This window comes from Podarcis liolepis (assembly GCF_965112155.1).
Source record: "Podarcis liolepis genome assembly, chromosome: 3".
NCBI classification, from domain to species: Eukaryota; Metazoa; Chordata; class Lepidosauria; order Squamata; family Lacertidae; genus Podarcis; species Podarcis liolepis.
In genome coordinates this window covers 51,647,935-51,667,180 of record NC_139557.1, presented here as the reverse complement: position 1 = coordinate 51,667,180, position 19,246 = coordinate 51,647,935, and the positions used below count along the sequence as shown (strand labels likewise).

At 40.9% G+C, this 19,246-nt stretch overlaps 1 protein-coding gene across 1 annotated transcript; it reads left to right on the top strand.

Annotated features, from left to right (window-relative positions):
• Positions 1-489: 489 nt before the first annotated feature.
• Positions 490-5,941, top strand: CD24 (CD24 molecule). Its single transcript, XM_083497729.1, has 2 exons — positions 490-643; positions 4,397-5,941. The coding sequence occupies exons 1-2, from the start codon at positions 575-577 to the stop codon at positions 4,562-4,564; spliced, it is 237 nt and encodes a 78-aa protein (XP_083353855.1). The 5' UTR covers positions 490-574; the 3' UTR covers positions 4,565-5,941.
• The last annotated feature ends 13,305 nt before the right edge of the window (positions 5,942-19,246 follow it).

Sequence of the window (19,246 nt, the reverse complement as noted above, 5' to 3'; positions counted from 1 at the left end):
CAGCTTCTAAAGCCATCATCACTCAAATAAAGTTCTGATCACTCATTGTGTAGTTTTACTAGGGCACCAGGTGATGTCACCGTAAAATGAGGGAGACCTCTGAGCATATCCAGAGTTGTTTGTTTTTTTAACCGCTGAATTTACCCCACGTTATGTATCTAAAATAGGGGTTAAAGCATACAGGTCGGGCGGCGTGAATTCCAGGCCGTGCTGAGCCCCGGCACCTTTTGTTTTGAAATAAGTGAGCCTTCGAAAGGCGTCTGCTTCCTATTGTACCGTGTTTGGGGGGGGGGGGAATAGACCCTTGAATTGCCAGACGGAGTTGCGGGGATCAGTGGAAGGGCTCACAACAAGGCAGAGGGCGGGAACGAAGCCGATCCGGGTTTTAAAAAGCCCCCAAGAGGTGGGGCAGGAGGCAACGCGACGGGCGGGAAGGAGGAGGAGGAGGTCTGCAGGGGCTTCGCCCCGCCCCGGCTGGAGCTCGGCGCCCACATAAAAACCCTCCGCAGGCGCCTCCACGTTGCATTTCAGGAGCTGCTTCGGAGGGAGTCGGGGGCTCGCCGCGCGATTAGACATGGGCACGGCACTTGCTACGCGGCTCGGCTTGGGGCTTTTGCTCCTGGCGCTGCTTTTACCCACTCAGGTGAGCGTCGGCAGCGATTTTGGCGTGGCATCGTCCTCATGACCCCATACTCTAAAGGGTCGAGGGATCCTGTTTTTCCCTTCTGTTTTTCCTCCCCGCCCCCATCCCTATTCTAGGTTACTGTTGGGTTCTCGACCCGACCCGACCCCCACTCTTTGCGCTTTCCATTAATTCCTTTTGGCTGTGCATGTGTGAAAGGGATGGATGAAATCTCATCCCGAAGACTCGGTCGCCCCCGGACAAAGTCGCCTTGGGGATCCCGGACCTGGTCCCGTCCGAGTTTAGAGCAATCCACTGCCTTCTCCTACAATGCGCGCATAATTGTGGCATCCCCAAGCCAGGGCGGATTCTACAGTGGATTCTTCCCACAGAAGGTCCTAAAGTTGTGCGATGTTTCAGGGCGCTGTGGTCGAGCCCTAAATATTCACGCTTTTCTCCCTGTCCTTTCCAGATCTCAATTTTTTGGGTAGGCTTGTCTCTCGAGACAGACGGATGCCAACAATGTTAACTCTGCCATTGCCTACCACCTGTTCTTTTGCCAACTAGGGTGGATTGACTTGACTAGTTTTCTTTTGAAATCCGTGTTAAATGGCACTTCTCTCTCTTATGTCTGCTACGTAGAGTGGCTGGGGCAACCAAGTCAGCTTGGCGGAGTACAAATAATAAAAGTATTATTATTATTATTACCTCCTCCTATTCTTCTGGATATGAGATCCTGTTAGGAGGCTTGGGGCACTAGGCTTGCAATATTCTGCCACACCTCAAACAAAATACAAATGGGTGCCACCCATATCAGTGAGGGTTCAAAACACCCTCCCTTGGGTAGCTTTCAATGTAAATCCTCAGTGCTACATTGTTGAGCTGTTTAATGTAGAATCTGCACTGTGTAGACAATGGGGGAAGGTAGGACATCTTGTTGGAATATGAACCTCATTTAGATTATCCAAGGATGGATATAGAAAGATCTTAAATTGTGGCAAATGTAAGAAAATGGGTCTTTTGCATGATGGGTTTCCACAGGAGGAGGCAACCATAATTCCCAGTTTTCTTGTTTTATGTAAGTTTTTAGAGTCTAGGATATGAGGCAGACTGTACAGATATGACTCGTATTGTTTCGTGTGCGAGATGCTAGCCTGCTTCCCTTTTCAGTGTTTTACTCTACCCCTCCCTGGGAAAATTCCTGCAGACACCCAGTATTGATTTCTCTCCTCTTCATTTACCTAGCTTCTGTCTGCTTTTCTTCAGTTAGGTACAGACAAGTGACTGTTTAAAATACTCTCCGTGTAATCCTAGGCACGTCTACTCATAAGTAAGTGTTACTATGTTCAGTGCAACCTACCCTTAGTAAGCGTGTTAGGTTGCAGACCCATTAGTATCCCTATTTGCAATTTAGTAATCTGCCTCTAGCCACTGCTTTGGAACCATAAAGGCACCTTTCTTCTGTCTTTGTTTAGTAATCAAATACCTAAAATATAAAGGAGCCTAGGGATGTAAATGGAGACTTTTTTTAAAAAAAGAAGATGTCAAATATGCCACAGCTAGAATAAAAGAAAGCTGTGTACACACTATACATTTAAAGCACAGCTCTTCCCCCACACCCACTCTCTCGCCAGTGCTGGGAACTGTAGTTATTAAAGGTGCTGAGAATTGTAGCTTTGTGAAAGACAAACTACAGTTCCAGAATTGGTGGGTAGGGATTGTGCTTTAAATATATGGTGTGTACTCAGCCTGTGTTTCAGGGCAGGCTGTTTCTGTAATAAAGGATATCGGCACACAGTTTTACCACTTAAGGAATTTGGAATGTCTGTTGGCTTTCAGTGTTAGTTTCGTTCCACATTCTGCTCCAGAGTTTTTTTGCTGGAGGTGAAACAGTTGGCTGCTGGCTATAAAATGACAAAAGCTGCAGTGAGTTAGTACTTCATGCAGCCAGCTACAGAATGAAGGATGAGTCATCCTTTTCCCTAGCTCCGTCATTTGCCCCAAACAAACAAAAAATTGAAGGGGTAGGACAGAGCTTGAAGCAACTTTGGCCAGGAGAGATGGGTTAGCTGGTATAAGGCAGCAAAGATAGTAGGCAAGGCTTGACTGCCATCCAAGAAACAACTTTTGGAACTGTATTTGAGAAGCTTTAAAAGATCCGTTGTGAGACTAGATCTGCTTTTTGAAGCTGCTTTTAGAAAGCAAACAAAATTTGCAGGTAGGTGTGCTGCTATGTTAGGAAAACACTAGGAACTAGCAGCAGCAGCAGCAGCAGCCAAATACTGAGCATCTCAGCTCTTTGAGGTTTCTCCCGTAAAAGAACTCCTGAAAGCAATGTTTGATATGAAGGGGTGTAGCAAAATGCTGGTCTCCTAAGTACAGTACTCTCCACTTATGCCCCATAGACTGTCTGCCAGCATAGACCCTCTGGGGATGAAAGTCAAATGCTAACAGATGCCATGCATTCTTGTTGCATTCTAATGATAAAATTCTATACAGTAAGCAACATATAAGTTAACATTGCTACAGATCTCTGCTGCAAGCTGCTTAAAGCACATTGAATTTTAAAGACAAAACAGCCTGACTGTAGGACTGCAGCCTTGATTCCCCCCCCCATAGAATTGTAGAGTTGGAAGGGATCCCAAGGGTCATCTGGTCCAACCCCCTGCAATGCAGGAATCTCTGCTAAAGCATCCATGCTAGTTTGTGTTACACGGACTCCTTTGCAGCCATACAGCAAGTCCACCTTGCTATCTCTTTTGAAACTTTGTGATCTACATGCTTGCTTGGTGGAGCTTGCTTGAAAGTAACTGATATCCAAAACAGATTGGCAGAGTTACATTGACTTGAACTTGTATTAGTAAGCGTGGCTTAAGAGGCACATTTCAAATCGTAATGCCTGCAACAGCAATCTGTTACTGCTTATTATAGTGGAAAACCTCAATTTTCCTGTATCTTGCGATCCAAAGCTATTTGATACATCTTCCCAGCTTTCAGACATACGAAACACTCCTCTTGTAACTGCTGGAGACTGACACTTTCATTCTGGAATATAAACAGTATCAATAGTGCCACACTGAAACCCTTAGCACAAAATTACCAGCTAAGCAGTGCAAAATACTACATGAAAGACTTGGAACTTGACTAGAAAGACAGTTATTTCTGTGTGTTCCTTCTGTCTCTTTGTGACTTGAAAGCTATTAAGCTAGAGAAAGAAAGAAGATGGCTGTTCAGAGATAGGATAGTAGTCGTGTGTGCATTCATCTCACTTGAACTATTGGCAAAACTAGTCTTTATGATTTTGCTATATCCTTTTTTTTAAAGCTGTGTGACAAATAGTGACCAAAACAAAAGAAACCTGTGTGTTCCACAGAAAGCAAAGTGATTTTCAAGCCCTTAAAATTGCTTAGTATTGTCCCTAGTCTTAAGAGCTGACACCTCATTCAGTCAGCCTTGCTTCCAATTGCATGGCACCTTGTTAGTCCTGCTTTAGGCTCTAATTTATTCATTAAAATAAATAAATCTGTATTACCATTTGCACAAAATGTCCAAGGAAGCTAACATCAGGACTTGCTTCTGAGCAGGCAAACAATTATATTAGAGATGGATCTTCTTGGACAGGCGTTGTCGCTCTTCTCATCACACCCATTTAAAGGTAGTAGTTTTCCTGAACTTGACAGATGAAAATACATGCGGATATGCCCTTGAAGGCAAAATGCAAGTTGGAAAAGGTATTAATTGTGGCTTTACAGTCTTTTCTTTCTTCATATTTAGACGAGTGGCGGTAATGGAACAACTCCATCGGCTGCAAACAATAATTCAAGTCCAACGTCCGCACCACTTAGCACACTGAACAATACCACCACCAAGGGACATGGAAGCTCTCTTCAATCAACTACAGGCCTCTTCATTCTCACAATCTCTCTTCTATACGTTTGTTAAGAAACCCTGGCTGGGAAACTTCCACCATTTCCTACCCAGTGCCCTGAACCATCTGAGATAGCTAGACCTTCCTATCCCAGCATGAAAAAGAACCACAGAATACCTGCATCAAGTCAGTGCAGTTTACGCTACAGTTCAGTTACTGGTACCAATTGGACTGAGAGTCTTATAAGAGCACCTGATGATCCAAAGCCATTTCCCCTGAAAATCAACCCTATGACCATTCAAGATTTGGAAGGCAGTGGGGTGGGCTCCAGTCTTCAACAGCTGGAATTGGAAATACAAGACAAAGAAGTACAACTTGACTGGCCGTGGATAATGACTACCATGAAAAACATAGGAGAAAGATAATGAAGATATGCAAAATAAGGACTCTTTAATTTGAATGAAAATGAAGCTTCGAAAACCACTAGAAAATACAAATGGCGCTGGTTCAGTTCACTCAGTTTCGTATGTAAGGATGTATCCAGCAGACACAGAGTTCCATCCAACATTTTGCTTTGGAATTTCCAGCTTCAGTTGGGCAGATCTTATTTTAAGCCTCAGTTAATGTGTGGCTGTTCTAACTAAGCCTGTGTAGTTTTAAAATATATTGGAAAATTACTTTTACTGTGGTATTTCAGGTTTTTCCCCATTTTACTAAAGCTATAAGTGAACCATATGTGCCAGCAAAACAAGTTATTTGGCAAAGCAGTGGCAAAAACCGCTTGAATAAAACTGAACAAGGGATCAAATCTCCACTGCTAAACTTGAAATTCTATTAATTTTTCATTATCATAGTAGTCGCCTTCTAAAATAAAGCCTCTAGAGTCATTTCCAGATGTCCGTTTTGATTTGGTGCAATTTGTATTTTACTCTATTTTATGCTTGAAATGTAATGTTGGGGCAGAAGAATTGAGAGTAGCTTTTTCAAACAAAAGTGGGAAGGGATGAAGTCTTCAATCATCAAGAATTTTAGAAAATGTCTCAATGATTGAAACCAAATAACACTTGCACAGACACATTTTAGGTAAGTGTACTAGATAACAAATAATTTGAACTAAAGCTGGCACTAAGATGCAAGCTGAACTAAGTGCTTGGATTTTCAGAAATATGGAGAGGCTTGTTGACAGTACTATGTCCATGTAGAGTCTTGTCCTGTTCTCCTGTGGAATCATAGCTTTTAAAGAGAACCCATCCTTTGACTTGGACAGTTTACCCAAAATCTAACAGTTTGCATTGTTGAATAACCATGTGGTAAACTCCATAAAATACTATGGTAGGGTATATGTGCACTTCTTCCTTTTTGTATCAAGTACACTGTTTTGATTTTGTGACTATGTGATTATGCTTTAAATTTAATTGGGCAAATTGTAAATAAAAAAACCCCTGATCTAAGATTTGTGTATTCTAGCATTTCTTCAGCACTTTACCATAACTACGTTAGAGCAAACAGATGCAGAAGAAGGAAGGCTTTTTGCATTCCAGCAGAAAATGTTGATACCTCTTTCTGGCCCTCTTGTATGTTGGTGACATCACACATGGGAGAAGCTGCCCATTTTCTTTAGGATGTTTTGAAAGGTATAGTCATGAAGGCCCTGCAGTATGTAATGTTGCAACTGGTCAATTAAAAGCCAGGCAAATGGAAGATGACTCATTGGCCGGCTGATAGATTGCTAGCTGCTAACGTCAGCATTATTCTGTTAGGGGCTTCTGTACCTCTGACCACTTACATAAATGGCTAGAAACTCCACAAAGGCTGCTTAGATTCCTGAATCCACCTCCCGGAATTCCCCTTGCCCCTCTCAAAGATTGTCAATGGCACAGGAATACTGTCAGGTTGTCTATGTAGGTAGCTCCCCTACACAATCATAAATAAAACTTGGTTGTATGACACATGACTTGCACTAAATAAATAGTCCAGTAGTGCCTTGGAGACCAACTAAGTTTGTTCTGGGTATAAGCTTTTGTTTGCACACACACTTCTTCAGACATGACTTGCAGTATTTCTGCACTCTTGCATGCAGCCTTCTCATCTCAGGGACATGGTTCTGGAGAAGCACACTTAATGCATACATTTTAGATTCAAGCAGTTGCATGAATTGCATGGTATACATGCTGGTGATACTTTATAGCTTGCTCTTCCAGAGGAAGGATGCTTTAAAATAAATAAATAAATCCTGATTTAAATTAGGGTGATCAGATGTAAACGGTTAAGACCCCAGTGCCTTGACAATGTAGCGAATGCTGGGTTTCTTTTAGAGACAGCTAGACTCCTACATGTGACAGAGCATCACCCAGAGCATCTCTGGAGTCGTCTTAGTACATGGAAGAACAAGCACTTACTCAAATATCTGCATGTGTAGCCCCTTCCCCTTACAGAAAAATTGCCAGGGTGGGGAAGAAGCAGGGAAGACTTAGCAGGGGTTCTTGTTCCACTTTCTAAGGAATGAAACTAGCAGGATGTCAGACAGAAATGGCTGAAGCTAGGAGGAACAGAGATTATTTTAACATAGTGTTGGGTTTGATATGATGCTCCGGTGGTAGAAAGGGAGTGCTCACTTTCACTGCTCTTCTGAGTACATGGCCTAGCTCTCTGGGATCAAAGTGTCTGCCACATCTTTGAAAAGAGTTGTGTGGCACTGAAAGGTCAGTTTTTCTGTGTCATGGAGCTAGGTTCGTTCATATTTCTGTTTGACTAATCTACTGGAACACCGCAAGATGACATCCACCTAGATACAGTAGCTTGGGTTACTGCTAGGCATCTCTTTCTGTTCATAGGATGAACCAAGATCCAGCAGAAGAACCTGCTGGCAGAAGACAGTTTCCTGATCTCTCTGCCCAACCAACCATTCAGAGCAGCTTCTTAGGGTGCAAGGAGACTGGTGAAAATTGTTTTTTTCCTGCTGGCAGGGACATTCTGATTGACAAACTCAGTTGGCTGCACACTCCCACTGGCAGAAGCCTAAGCATGACCCAAACAAGGGCTTTCTTCTTCTTTTCTTTTAAATGAAGCAGAGAAAGGGCTGACATACATCCTGATTTTCCAGGACGTGTCCTGAAATTCACCTCCAAAAATGGTGTCCTGGCATATATTTCGGAAATTGGGCAAATGTCCTGGAAAACCAGCAACAGTTAAATTGTGCTGAAAGTGCCAAAAAAAATCCCAAACTCAAAAATTCTTGTAGCTTTTACTAAAAAAAAGTCAACAATTTGGGGGTCTTCCTAAAAAAAAAGAAAAAAAGAAGCTGAACAACTTTTGGGGTGTATCTTACTTTTTGAAATATGGCAATCCTAAGTTATACTGGATATAAGTCAATCAAATTTTCTTAGTTACATGTCCAGGGTCTGAAAATCAATGCAGTATAAACATGAAGAGTTGGAAAAGAGACTGCTTCAGGAATCTGGAGCATAGCAGAGTACTGCTTGTCATCTTCTTGGTCTTTCTAGCCATATTAAAACTCAATGGGTTCTATCTAACCTGATCACTGATTTGGGAAACTAATAATCATAATCATAATCATAATCATAATCATAATAATAATCAGGTCACCTAAGAAAGACTGCTAGTATAATTTAGTCACAGGACAATGAAATCATTGAGGAAGCAGTAAAGCATGCCAGCGAGAACAATATGTCTTTATTAAGCTAGAGGGGAAGTGGCAGGGCCAACTTTTAATATCCACATCTATGTTTAATCAGAGCACTGGAGAACACAGCAGCACCCACTATATTCTGGATTTTATGGAGTTAATCTGGATAATATACTGTAAATTGAAGAGCTTGTCTTTAAAGATCCTGCTTCTTTTCAGTGGCAGTCAAAGTTTATTTACTACAGCATTGCAAACAGATAATACAATTTAAGGTCACTATCAACTCGTATTTGGAAACTGTAGACAACATTTTAGTGATCCTTCCTTGGACAAAAGAATGGTGAAGTGAATAGAATTCTGTTGTTTTTCCCCACTTCAGTTTTTAGGTTTGTGTAGCTAAAAAATAACTGTAAATACATTGAATGCGCCATAAGCTGCTGAAATAGTACCGTAATAATCGTGACAGGAAGATTGAGGGTATAATCTATGGGCTGGGTGGGAACAGTCAACATTAATATATTTCCCCAGTCTTAAACATACGTATTTATTTTTGCTGGCATGGACATATCCCAAGCAATCAAGCAAGGAGTTCTACAATACAATCCTATGCATGCCTACTTAGAGGTAAGTCCCACTGGGTAATCTCTGCCATAAGTCAACCACTGCGTCTATCACATATGACTAGCATTGGACATCCCACATGGATTGCAATGGGACTTGCTCCCAGATAAAGGGGCATACAGTAGCTCTGTAGCCTTAAATGTCTTGTGTGTTTTACATTTTCTCCATCTTTGGACTGTGAGCAGGCCCTAAAAGTGACCAGCAATGATACAAATTGAACGTGCTATTAAAAATCAGTAATTAAAGAGTGTAGCATGATCAGCTGTAGCATAAATTGACCAACTGCCTTAGCAACTGCTGAACAGCATTCTGTAACAAGAGTGCTAGGGTACGATACTGCACTGAACTTACTCTCCCAGCCCCAATTTTAGGTTTTCTGAACCTAGATGGAATGCTTCTGGTGTAAAAGTACATTTTAGTAATCTGAACAGACTTCCCCAGTCTTCATACTCTCCCTCACCCCTAGGCCTGGCATTTTCTCATGAGAGTTGATTTGACTCTTGCTTATAAGCCCATTGATTGAGGTTCTTTATTTGTCATGCATTTATCAAAGTCACCTCATTCCTCAGTTCAGGTTACATCAGCTCCCCTAGTAAACCTTACAATGGAACGTTTGTGTCCAAGAACTTCTGCGCATATTCAAACATGCATACCTTTAAAGTCATTTCTGCCACCATCTGCTCTTTGCTTCCTTTCAGACATCTGAATGTTCAAATTTCCACATATGGCTGAAATGGTTACTGCAATAGACGCCATTCAGTTACTATATTGTGATAGGAACAATTGCCAACATTTTGCGCTCTCTTTTCTTTTGTACGATAAAAGGTAGATTTGAAATCGGATCCCCACTTGTATGTGCATAATGTTTTTTATGGTACTGTAGCCTTTAACACAATTATATTGGCCTGCTATGTTTTGATATTATATAGATGGTAGTTACTGAATGCAATAATTTAAAGAGCAGCATTAAACACTTAGAAGTTTTCGTGTTTAAAGACTTACTGGTTACATTATTATGCTGAGGCCCTGAAAAGTAACTGGATCTTGCATTCAGTTATCAGCTTCTGATTAGCCAAGTGAAACTCTGAGCTTCCTGCTCATGAATGCATAATTGGTCTGCTTTAGTCTAATGAGTGACCCAAGGCTGCAGAGGGAATGGGATTAATTCTATACCGTTTGGCCAATTTTCTGTTTTCCCTATCCAGAAATGACCATTTATGTCCTACAGAGACTCATAACTCTACTGTAACATTCATGCTGCATATAGATGAATGCATTATTTTTTCATCCTCCTAGTTATCCTCTTGCTTTCTTTGCATTAGGTATACATTGATTCAATAATTAAAAAACAAACAAGGCAGCAATATTTTGCCTTAAATTGAATTTTAAACTGTATCAAAATTCCCTTCCATAATCTAACAGGGAATGTTTATTAACCAATGAATACAAGTCATTGAAATATTTTAGTTAACATACTTCCTAAGCCACTAATAGTCTGGCTCCACAGCATCTGCCTGAAAGGCGCTCAGAGATGTAACTTCTGTTTCCTGAGAGAACCCACCTAAGCCCCATTTATTTGCAAAGTTTCCTCCCTCCTTTGTCTCCTTCTAAATAATAAATAAAATATAAAAATATAAAATATAAAATAAATTTATATATCCCTTGTCATGAAATAATTAAACAATGTAAAATAAAAATCGCCTAGCAAATAAAACAAATTTATTTTAGTCATAAACCATCTCATATGGCAGCAATAAAATGACACTAAAGCAAATAGTTTAGGAACCATTGTGTAAACAAGCAATGCTTTACTGCTTGTGCAACTTTTTCTGACTGCTGTATGGAAAAGTACATGAATCTGACCTTTGAAGAGTTTTTCAAAGGCTTTCTGAAAAATGTATGCATTCAGCCACTTCCAAAAAGACCAGCAGGAAAAGGGTTAGCAAACATGTCTCAAAAGAGAGTTATAGAACACTGGGGCTTCCTCAGAGAAGGCCTCGTTCTTTGTAGAGAGTAGCCTAGTCTCTCTATATTGGAATATGGAGCTGGACCAGTTCAGAAGATCTAAAATGCTGTCAGTGGTGGTGGTCTTTATATGGGAGATGGCATTCTCTCAGGTATTTGAGAACCAAGGCATTTGGTCTTGAAATACAAGCCTCATATAATCAGCATACTTGAGTCTAATTAATCCATATGGCCTTAATACCAAAGACACAAACTGTCTTTCCAGGCATAGCCTATGTCACTTCCCCTTATCTTGGGAGGAAATGAGCAACCTAGCCATTTGTTCTATCCAGTTTACATGTGAATTTGGTATGTGAGGAGCTCTGAGCCACTCCCTCCAGCAGCATGGCTTTAACTTGCCTCTTTTGTTCCAGACAATAATGGAGTCTGTAGGTACTGTTTTTCCTATACAAATAGTTGAGGAACCATTTTGTAAACAAGCAACATTTTACTGCTTGTGCAACTTTTTCTGACTGCTGTATGGAAAAGTACATGAATCTGACCTTTGAAGAGTTTTGTAAATAAACCATTTTGTAACTTACTAACTGGTCTATCTTTGTGCTAGGGAAATGGGAAAGAGCTTTTGAAAGGGGGGCATTTTGGAACTCACCAAAGGGGCACATTTAAAAGGTTTTACACCCTATATTTTTACACTTTCCTTTGCTGCATGCTTTGCCATGTGAAATCTCTGCCGGGGTTCTCTCACCAAAGCGTACTTGCCCCAAACTTGGGTCTTGGCTTCCAGGAATTCCAACACAACCAGCACTTTGAATTGGACATGGGGAGATATCAGGGGCCAGCGAACATGCCTTAAATAGGTGATACACGAGAATGCCAACCAGCACCCGCCAACAGGAGCAAAACATATGCATTCTGGCCTGGCCGAAGTTTCTGAGTTACTTTCAAACACGTTATGGTAGTAGTCTAATCTGCAAGTCACCCAAATGCGAATGATAGGGCTAGTAGCACATTGATAAAGCTGATAAAAGCTGGTTTTCAACAATGTGTTTGAGCCTCCGTGGTTAGAAAAGGAGGAGGTGTGGCAAATGTGCTTGTTCCCCATTCCCCACCCCAGTGGTCACTTTGCCTGATTATGAACACTTGAATCTCCCACTATTCTCAAGTCTGTATTTGGGTTGAGTTAAAGTTGCTGCCCTGAGCTGGATGGATTGAAATTGCTATGCCCCATCGTTGTGCATTGTTATAGGGTGAGCAGTCTTATAATAGCACATATTATCAGAAGTTAACAGGATATTATGTTCTCATTCCCCTTTCTACTCTATCACTTCTTCCTTCCTTCCCGTACAGCTGTGTCTATGCCTGGATATTAGATGGCTCTCAGTAGGGTCTCCTGAAATGCAGGGGATATTTATCAAGAGAGGAATGTGTGTGAAAACTAGCCTACTGTGCAAAAATAAAGTTCACACATATTGCTTTGCCCACTTTGCTTCTAGTTCCACACACCACAGTCATATGACCCCCAGGAGGTTGTCCAGAAGGAAAGGTGGCTCTTGGGATTAAAAAGTTTATCCACCCCAGTTCTATGAGAATTATGAGCTGATGTAGGAGCCTGGCCAATTTTGATGTTGACTAGTTTGTGTCTTTGGCTCTGCTACCCCTGATTCTGTCTAACTGCAAACATCTCTGAGCTAGGGCAAATAGCTTGAGAGTAGTATTCTCTCATCTTGTTTTTGTTGTTCTCCTCTGACAGTTATTGCAGTTAATTACAGTGGTACCTCAGGTTACATACGCTTAAGGTTACATAGGTTTCAGGTTACATAGCTTCAGGTTAAAGACTCCGCTAACCCAGAAATAGTGCTTCAGGTTAAGAACTTTGCTTCAGGATGAGAACAGAAATCGTGCTCTGGCGGCGCGGCAGCAGCAGGAGGCCCCATTAGCTAAAATGGTGCTTCAGGTTAAGAACAGTTTCAGGTTAAGTACGGACCTCTGGAATGAATTAAGTACTTAACCTGAGGTACCACTGTATTATGGACTGAACAGACTGATGCATTGTTAAGTGTCTTAATATGAATTTTGGTTTTTGGCTTGTTTTGTATGTTGATATATATTATCGACATTTTGTATTAATTCCCATACCCTCTCCTACTGGTTTAATTGTTAGCTGCTCCTTCCATTGGGAAGGAAAAGCAAGATATAAGCAATGGATGACTGAAATGAAATGCAAATAATAGAAAGTTACTGTAATGTGGGAATGAATCTGGCCTTCTGGCTTCTAACTCCTTGCACCAATTAATCTGGGATGTAATGCTTCTGAGAAGGACTGTGGTTTGGCTTCTCAACTTTCCACAGGTGCTCAGGTTACCTGCCCAGTGAATAGTCTTGGGCAAGTTATTCTGCTCTGTTCAGAATTAGCCTGTAACTGAAGAGGGATGCTGATGTCCCGAGACACTGAGAACTCCCTGCTAGCAAGGTGCTTCTTCTCTGCATTACATAGTTGGCTTAATGTGCTTCATTGCTCACTAGCAGTATAACCAAAGAGTCGTTGGGCATTTGTCCAAATGTTTTGTTGACTCCTAAGCTCAAACTTCTCTTTCTTCTTTGCTTGTGCTTTCCAGCCCCCTCAAATCTTCCAAGTTCTTCTTTCTTCTTGGCCTATGCCTAATTTTTCTTGATCTTCACATTCTTATTTTACTCATCTATTGAAATGACACCAACCAAGGTCTCACCATATCTAAGGGCATTTCTCAATCTATTCCTCCTCGATTGCTATGCTGTCTCCCTGTGACAACTGCATCTGCTCCTGGGGCCACACGCATGACTTGAGAGGAGTGCTATATGGCTACTGTCAACTATAACATCCTCAGCAGTTCCCTTAATTACTGCTTCTATGATACTTCCCGCTTCTGGTTCCTTTCCTTCATCTTTTGCTGTTCTTTCTATGCTTCCTCTGAAGATTCCCCACCCCTCCATCTGACCTACATGCCATTGCAGCCTGTGCAAAAATGTCACCTGCTGATTTCTGCAGCCAAACTATTGTGACAGGCACAACAGGCCACTTTTACCCTGGTCAGTAGGGAAACTCAGTAAGAGGAAGGAAAGCATCAAACATCCACAACTCTGGTCTTGGTTTCCAATGCAGCAGAATGAATGAATACATTCTAAGTCAGGCATAGGCAAACTCGGCCCTCTAGATGTTTTGGGATTACAACTCCCATCATCCCTAGCTAACAGGACCAGTGGTCAGGGATGATGAGAGTTGTAGTCCCAAAACATCTGGAGGGCCAAGTTTGCCTATGCCTGTTCTATGCTGTGGAGCTACCCCAATGTAAACAGAAGCAATATGAAGACTATGACCTGATTGGGGAAAGCAACTTGTACTTAAGGCGTATTGAAATCAGAACTTGACAATTCAATCCTATACTTATCTTCTCAGATGTAAGGCTGTAATCCTAACTTCACTTACAGGTACTTGGGAGCAAGCCCCATTGAACTGAATTCAATAGGAGTTGCTTCTCAGTAGTCATGGCCTGGTTTGTGTTGTAAGTCATGCTGTGTTCAGTGGTTCTTACCACCTAGTAAATGTGTTAGGAATTGCAGCCTTAATTATGGCTCAGACCGTAGTTTCAATCCTATATTTAGCCAGAACTGGTGGTCTCACCAGGATGATAATAAGGTCATTATGGCTATCCAATTATCAGGAGCAGCACCTGAATCTCATTTCCTTCACAGCATATAATATTAAAAAACTAAAAGGAAAAACAGAGCAAGGAATCAGTGTCATTTGGCCTTTCTTCTTCTTTCTCTTAACATGCAACTTCAAGAGTAAGCCTCACAAGTGGGGCTTCCTGGCACTTAGAAAACTAGCAGAACCTGCCTAAGCAGAAACATTGGTAGTCCCCCCCCCCTTGTTAATCTCCATAGAGGCCCCAGAATTTAAGCAGCTGTTGTGTGGATTTAATCTAGTTTCGTCTCTGATCCACCCACATGCTACCAGTCTCAGCAAAGTTGATTTTCAGCTTCTCAAATTTCCTGATTGGTTTTAGCTTTGTGTACCTGGAACACTTGGAAAGAGAATTCTACTTGTATGCTGAGGTGACTTTATAGGCATAGCTGTCAACTTTTCCCTTTTCTTGCGAGGAATCCTATTCAGATAAGGGAATTTCCCTTAAAAAAAGGGAAACGTTGACAGCTATGTTTATAGGAGGAAGTCACACAAACTGTAATCAGGACAATGTCAGAAGATATCAAACAAGCTTTTGATGTAATAAACAGAAAAATACCAGACCAGCACTTACCGGCTCCATCTTATGAAACTATTTCTATTTTAATAATAAGAATAAGAATAATTTATTATTTATACCCAGCCCATCTGGCTGGGTTTCCCCAACCACTCTGGGCGGCTTCCAACAGAATATTAAAAAACAATAGTCCTTCAAACATTAAAAGCTTCCCTAAACATTTGAAATATTTGAAGCCCACCCTAATCACATAACACAAATGAGAGCAATGGTTGTGTTGCATTTGCATGTGCAATATGCCTTAAATATATGTGCTGCTATCGATATATATGAAATAAGTAGGGTGTTTTTGTTTTCACTGAACAATGTATTGGGGAGAGGGAACTGTGTCTAATAGTATCTCATATCCCACAATCTATACTATTACATTTTAATATTCCTCAATATTTATTTGATGATATTCCCAACACCAACTATTATAGCATTTCCCAATGTTTAGTGTATTTTTCTGGCATTTCCAGCGTCTGTTTGGATCTTTCCAAACCAATATGTAGCTTAGAGCTTTCCAAACCGTGTGTCGTGACACATTAGTGTGTTGGCTGCAGTGTGTGGGTGTGTCGCACAAACGCTCCTTGCACTCCTCTCAGGGCTGGAAAGCGTTACAGCTGCCATATTTCAAAAGGTAGAAACCAGGACCCCCCCCCCCCTTCATATGTTGTTGAGCGATTTCTCAGTTTACTTCTGAAGATCCAGGACATTTTCCCAAGGACCAAAATGCAACCTGGGCTTAGGACAATGCAATTTCCCCACAGTAGAGAAGAAGAAAAGTTGCCTTGTAGTAGGTAACAGCTTTTCACACTTTTCATGTTGGTGACACACTTTTTAGACAGACATGATTTTGCAACACAGTAATTTAGTTTTACTGTACCAGCTAACTGGAGGTTAAACTAACCTAGGGCTACCATATATCCGGACATTACTGGGATTTTGAAAGGCAGAAATGATGTCCAGGGGGAATTTTTCAGAAGATGGCTGTTTGTCCTGGATCTTCAGAAGTAAACTGAGAAATCGCTCAACAAAAGTCAGTCTAATTGCTACTGTGATAACTGCTTTGAGTTTGATTGTGGGAGTCACAGAGCTTTATCTGGATATTTTGTATTATGTCATTGTATAGCTGGATTTGAATATAGAATGCTTAAGCCCAAGCAGTACTGAGGAAGAAACAAAGTGAGGAATATAAAGCATTTAAGAAGCTGTGTGAAAAAGCCATGATTGAGTTGGACTAGGACGGGGATCCAGGACTACAGTTCCCATCATCCTGAACTATTTTCCAAGCTGGTTGGGGTTGATGGGAGTTGGAGTCCTACAATATCATGGCATGACATTGACATGGGAAAGACAGATGAAGCTTCAGGCCAGTCTAGGGCAAAGCACTAACTAATCTAACCTGCCTCAGTGAATCACTGAAAAAGTTAAAACACAGCTTGGAGCTGGTTGGAGGAAGCGTGGGAAACATTATAATTAAAGCAAAATATCCCTTTAGTGGATAATAATCATCACCTCATACGGCGAAGCATTATTATCCTAAAATGTGCAGATAATTCAGTTCGCCTCCCACTTTCCATCAATTGATGATTTTGGTAAAGGCAAGAATAAAGCAGAAACCGACTCAGCAGGAAGTGTCATTAGTGGGGAATCTGAAATGAAACTCTTTCATTTTGTTGACAGTAATGTCCTTTGGTCACAAAACTAGGTTCTAGTTGAATGAAGAATTAGGAGAAAAAAGCCTGAGATTTTTCACTAACCACATGATGGTATGTGAACTCTTCCAATGAACCATCTGTTGTGAGAGTTTTGATATCTACTCCCAAAGTGAAGTGTGCTTTTGAAAAGGAAATATGGAATATGGAAATGCAACCCTTACTCCACAGCACACATATCATACCAAAGCAAATTTCTTTGCAATCTTGTTGACAGCTCTGGCTCTAATCAGATCAGCCTCCATGGCAAATAATTTTCTTTTGCAAAATAGCACATATTCTTTTGACTGATAAGCAGGTGTTGTCCTGGCAGAAAAATGATGGTAAGAGAGATAATCTTTATTCTTTAAGGAGGCTCATCCACTTCTAAATTAAGGAACTGATCATAAAGGAATTGTGCCATTATCATAAACATCAGCAGAAGCACTTTTGCCTACAGTACCTAGAATCTGGAAATATTTTTCCCCCTTCATATTGCTCCATCATAACCTATTTCTTGCATGACAATATTCATAAGACCTTACAAAATCAGAGTCAAGACTTCACTCCTGTATAGAAGCTATAGGCATTTTTATGATGAATGTTAAACCTGATACTTGAACTTTGGCCGATCCATGTATCGTCCCCCACAACATGATGCCATTTGTTCATGCTGGGGGCCACATAGCAGATTTACCACCCTGCTTCCTATATATGAAAATCCATATAGGATATCACTGCACATGGAGATGGTGGGGGGAAGAATCCTATGTGGATTTTTTTAAAAATTATGTACAAACGTTATTCGTGTGATAAGCAGAGCCATATATGCTGCTTCTTTTTTAAATATATACATATACATATACATATACATATACATATACATATACATATACATATACATATACATATACATATACATATACATATACATGGACTGCAAGAAGATCAAACCTATCCATTCTGAAGGAATTCAGCCCTGAGTGCTCACTGGAAGGACAGATCCTGAAGCTGAGGCTCCAATACTTTGGTCACCTCATGAGAAGAGAAGACTCCCTGGAAAAGACCCTGATGTTGGGAAAGATTGAGGGCACAAGCAGAAGGGGATGACAGAGGACGAGATAGTTGGACAGTGTTCTTGAAGCTACCAGCATGAATTTGACCAAACTGCGGGAGGCAGTGGAAGACAGGAGTGCCTGGCATGCTCTGGTCCATGGGGTCACGAAGAGTCGGACACGACTAAATGACTAAACAACAACAACATACATATACACATATACAATATATACATATAAAAATTACTTACAGATTAACAATAAAAGCGTCACAGCACCAGCCCTTTCCTTAAAAGTGGCCCTAATAAAGAAGAATGTTCCAAAGTTCTGATTGCAGCAAGCTGCTGATTCTGTAGGTTCACCCTATTTGTACTTAGAAGCAGTCATAAAAATTGGAAAAAAGAAAATTACAGTATAATAAAATAATAATAATAGAAAGCTTAAAAAGAATGAATGGTGTAAAATTTATCCCCTAGTGGAATACAAGGGTCATATTTCTACCAAACATAACAAATAACTACAGAGTTCTGACGGTATATTAATGGTGAAAAAGATGAGAAATCCCCATTTTTTCATTTGGCTTGGAAACATGCTACATATTTTTGACATTGCTTTCTGGAAATTAATATCACATGTGTCAGTATGAATTGTGTAAAAGAAGTCACAAAGCTGTGAAATTGTCACAAGTGGACCATAGAAAGAGAAGCAAAATTTGCACTGTATTATTTGACATTGCTGGGAAATGCAAATTAAATAGTTAGGGGTGATTTTCTCCATCCAAAACCAATTCAACTTTGTTTTGCTATGGCTCTGACTCTTCACGCTATGGAAATCTCAAATACTGAAGTACTTGAGAACCCTTAATGTCAGAAACTCAGTAAGCTGAAATCCCTGGAGTATCTGAATGTTTGATTGGTTGAGAGCTGGCCGTCACCCACGCACTGAATCCCACAAGACTCAGCAGAACCCTGTTTTCCTTGTCGCCTAAAGCAAGCACACATTCCAGAATGCTTGAATATTCTACGTGTGTGTGTAAAAAATATGCCACTCCTTTCTTTAAAAGGGTAAGGGAGCTACTATATTTATTTATATTATTGAAAGGTTATTAACTAAATTTCATTGTACTGGAATCATTGCTTTGATCTTGTACATCTCATTGTTTCATCTCTTTAATGTAGGCTGCCTAAATAAAGATCAGTTAACTTCCTTATGTACTGCATGTATAGTGCTGCTTATGTAGGTAACGGTAAAGGTAAAGAACCCTGGAAGGTTAAGTCCAGTCAAAGGTGACTATGGGGTGCAGCGCTCATGTCATTTCAGGCCGAGGGAGCCAGCGTTTGTCCACATACAGCTTTCCGGGTCATGTGACCTGCATGACTAAACTGCTTCTGGTGCAGCGGGACACCGTGACGAGTGCTGGAGCACATGGAAATTCTGTTTATTTTCCCGCCGCAGCGGTACCTATTGATCTACTTGTGCTGGTATGCTTTCA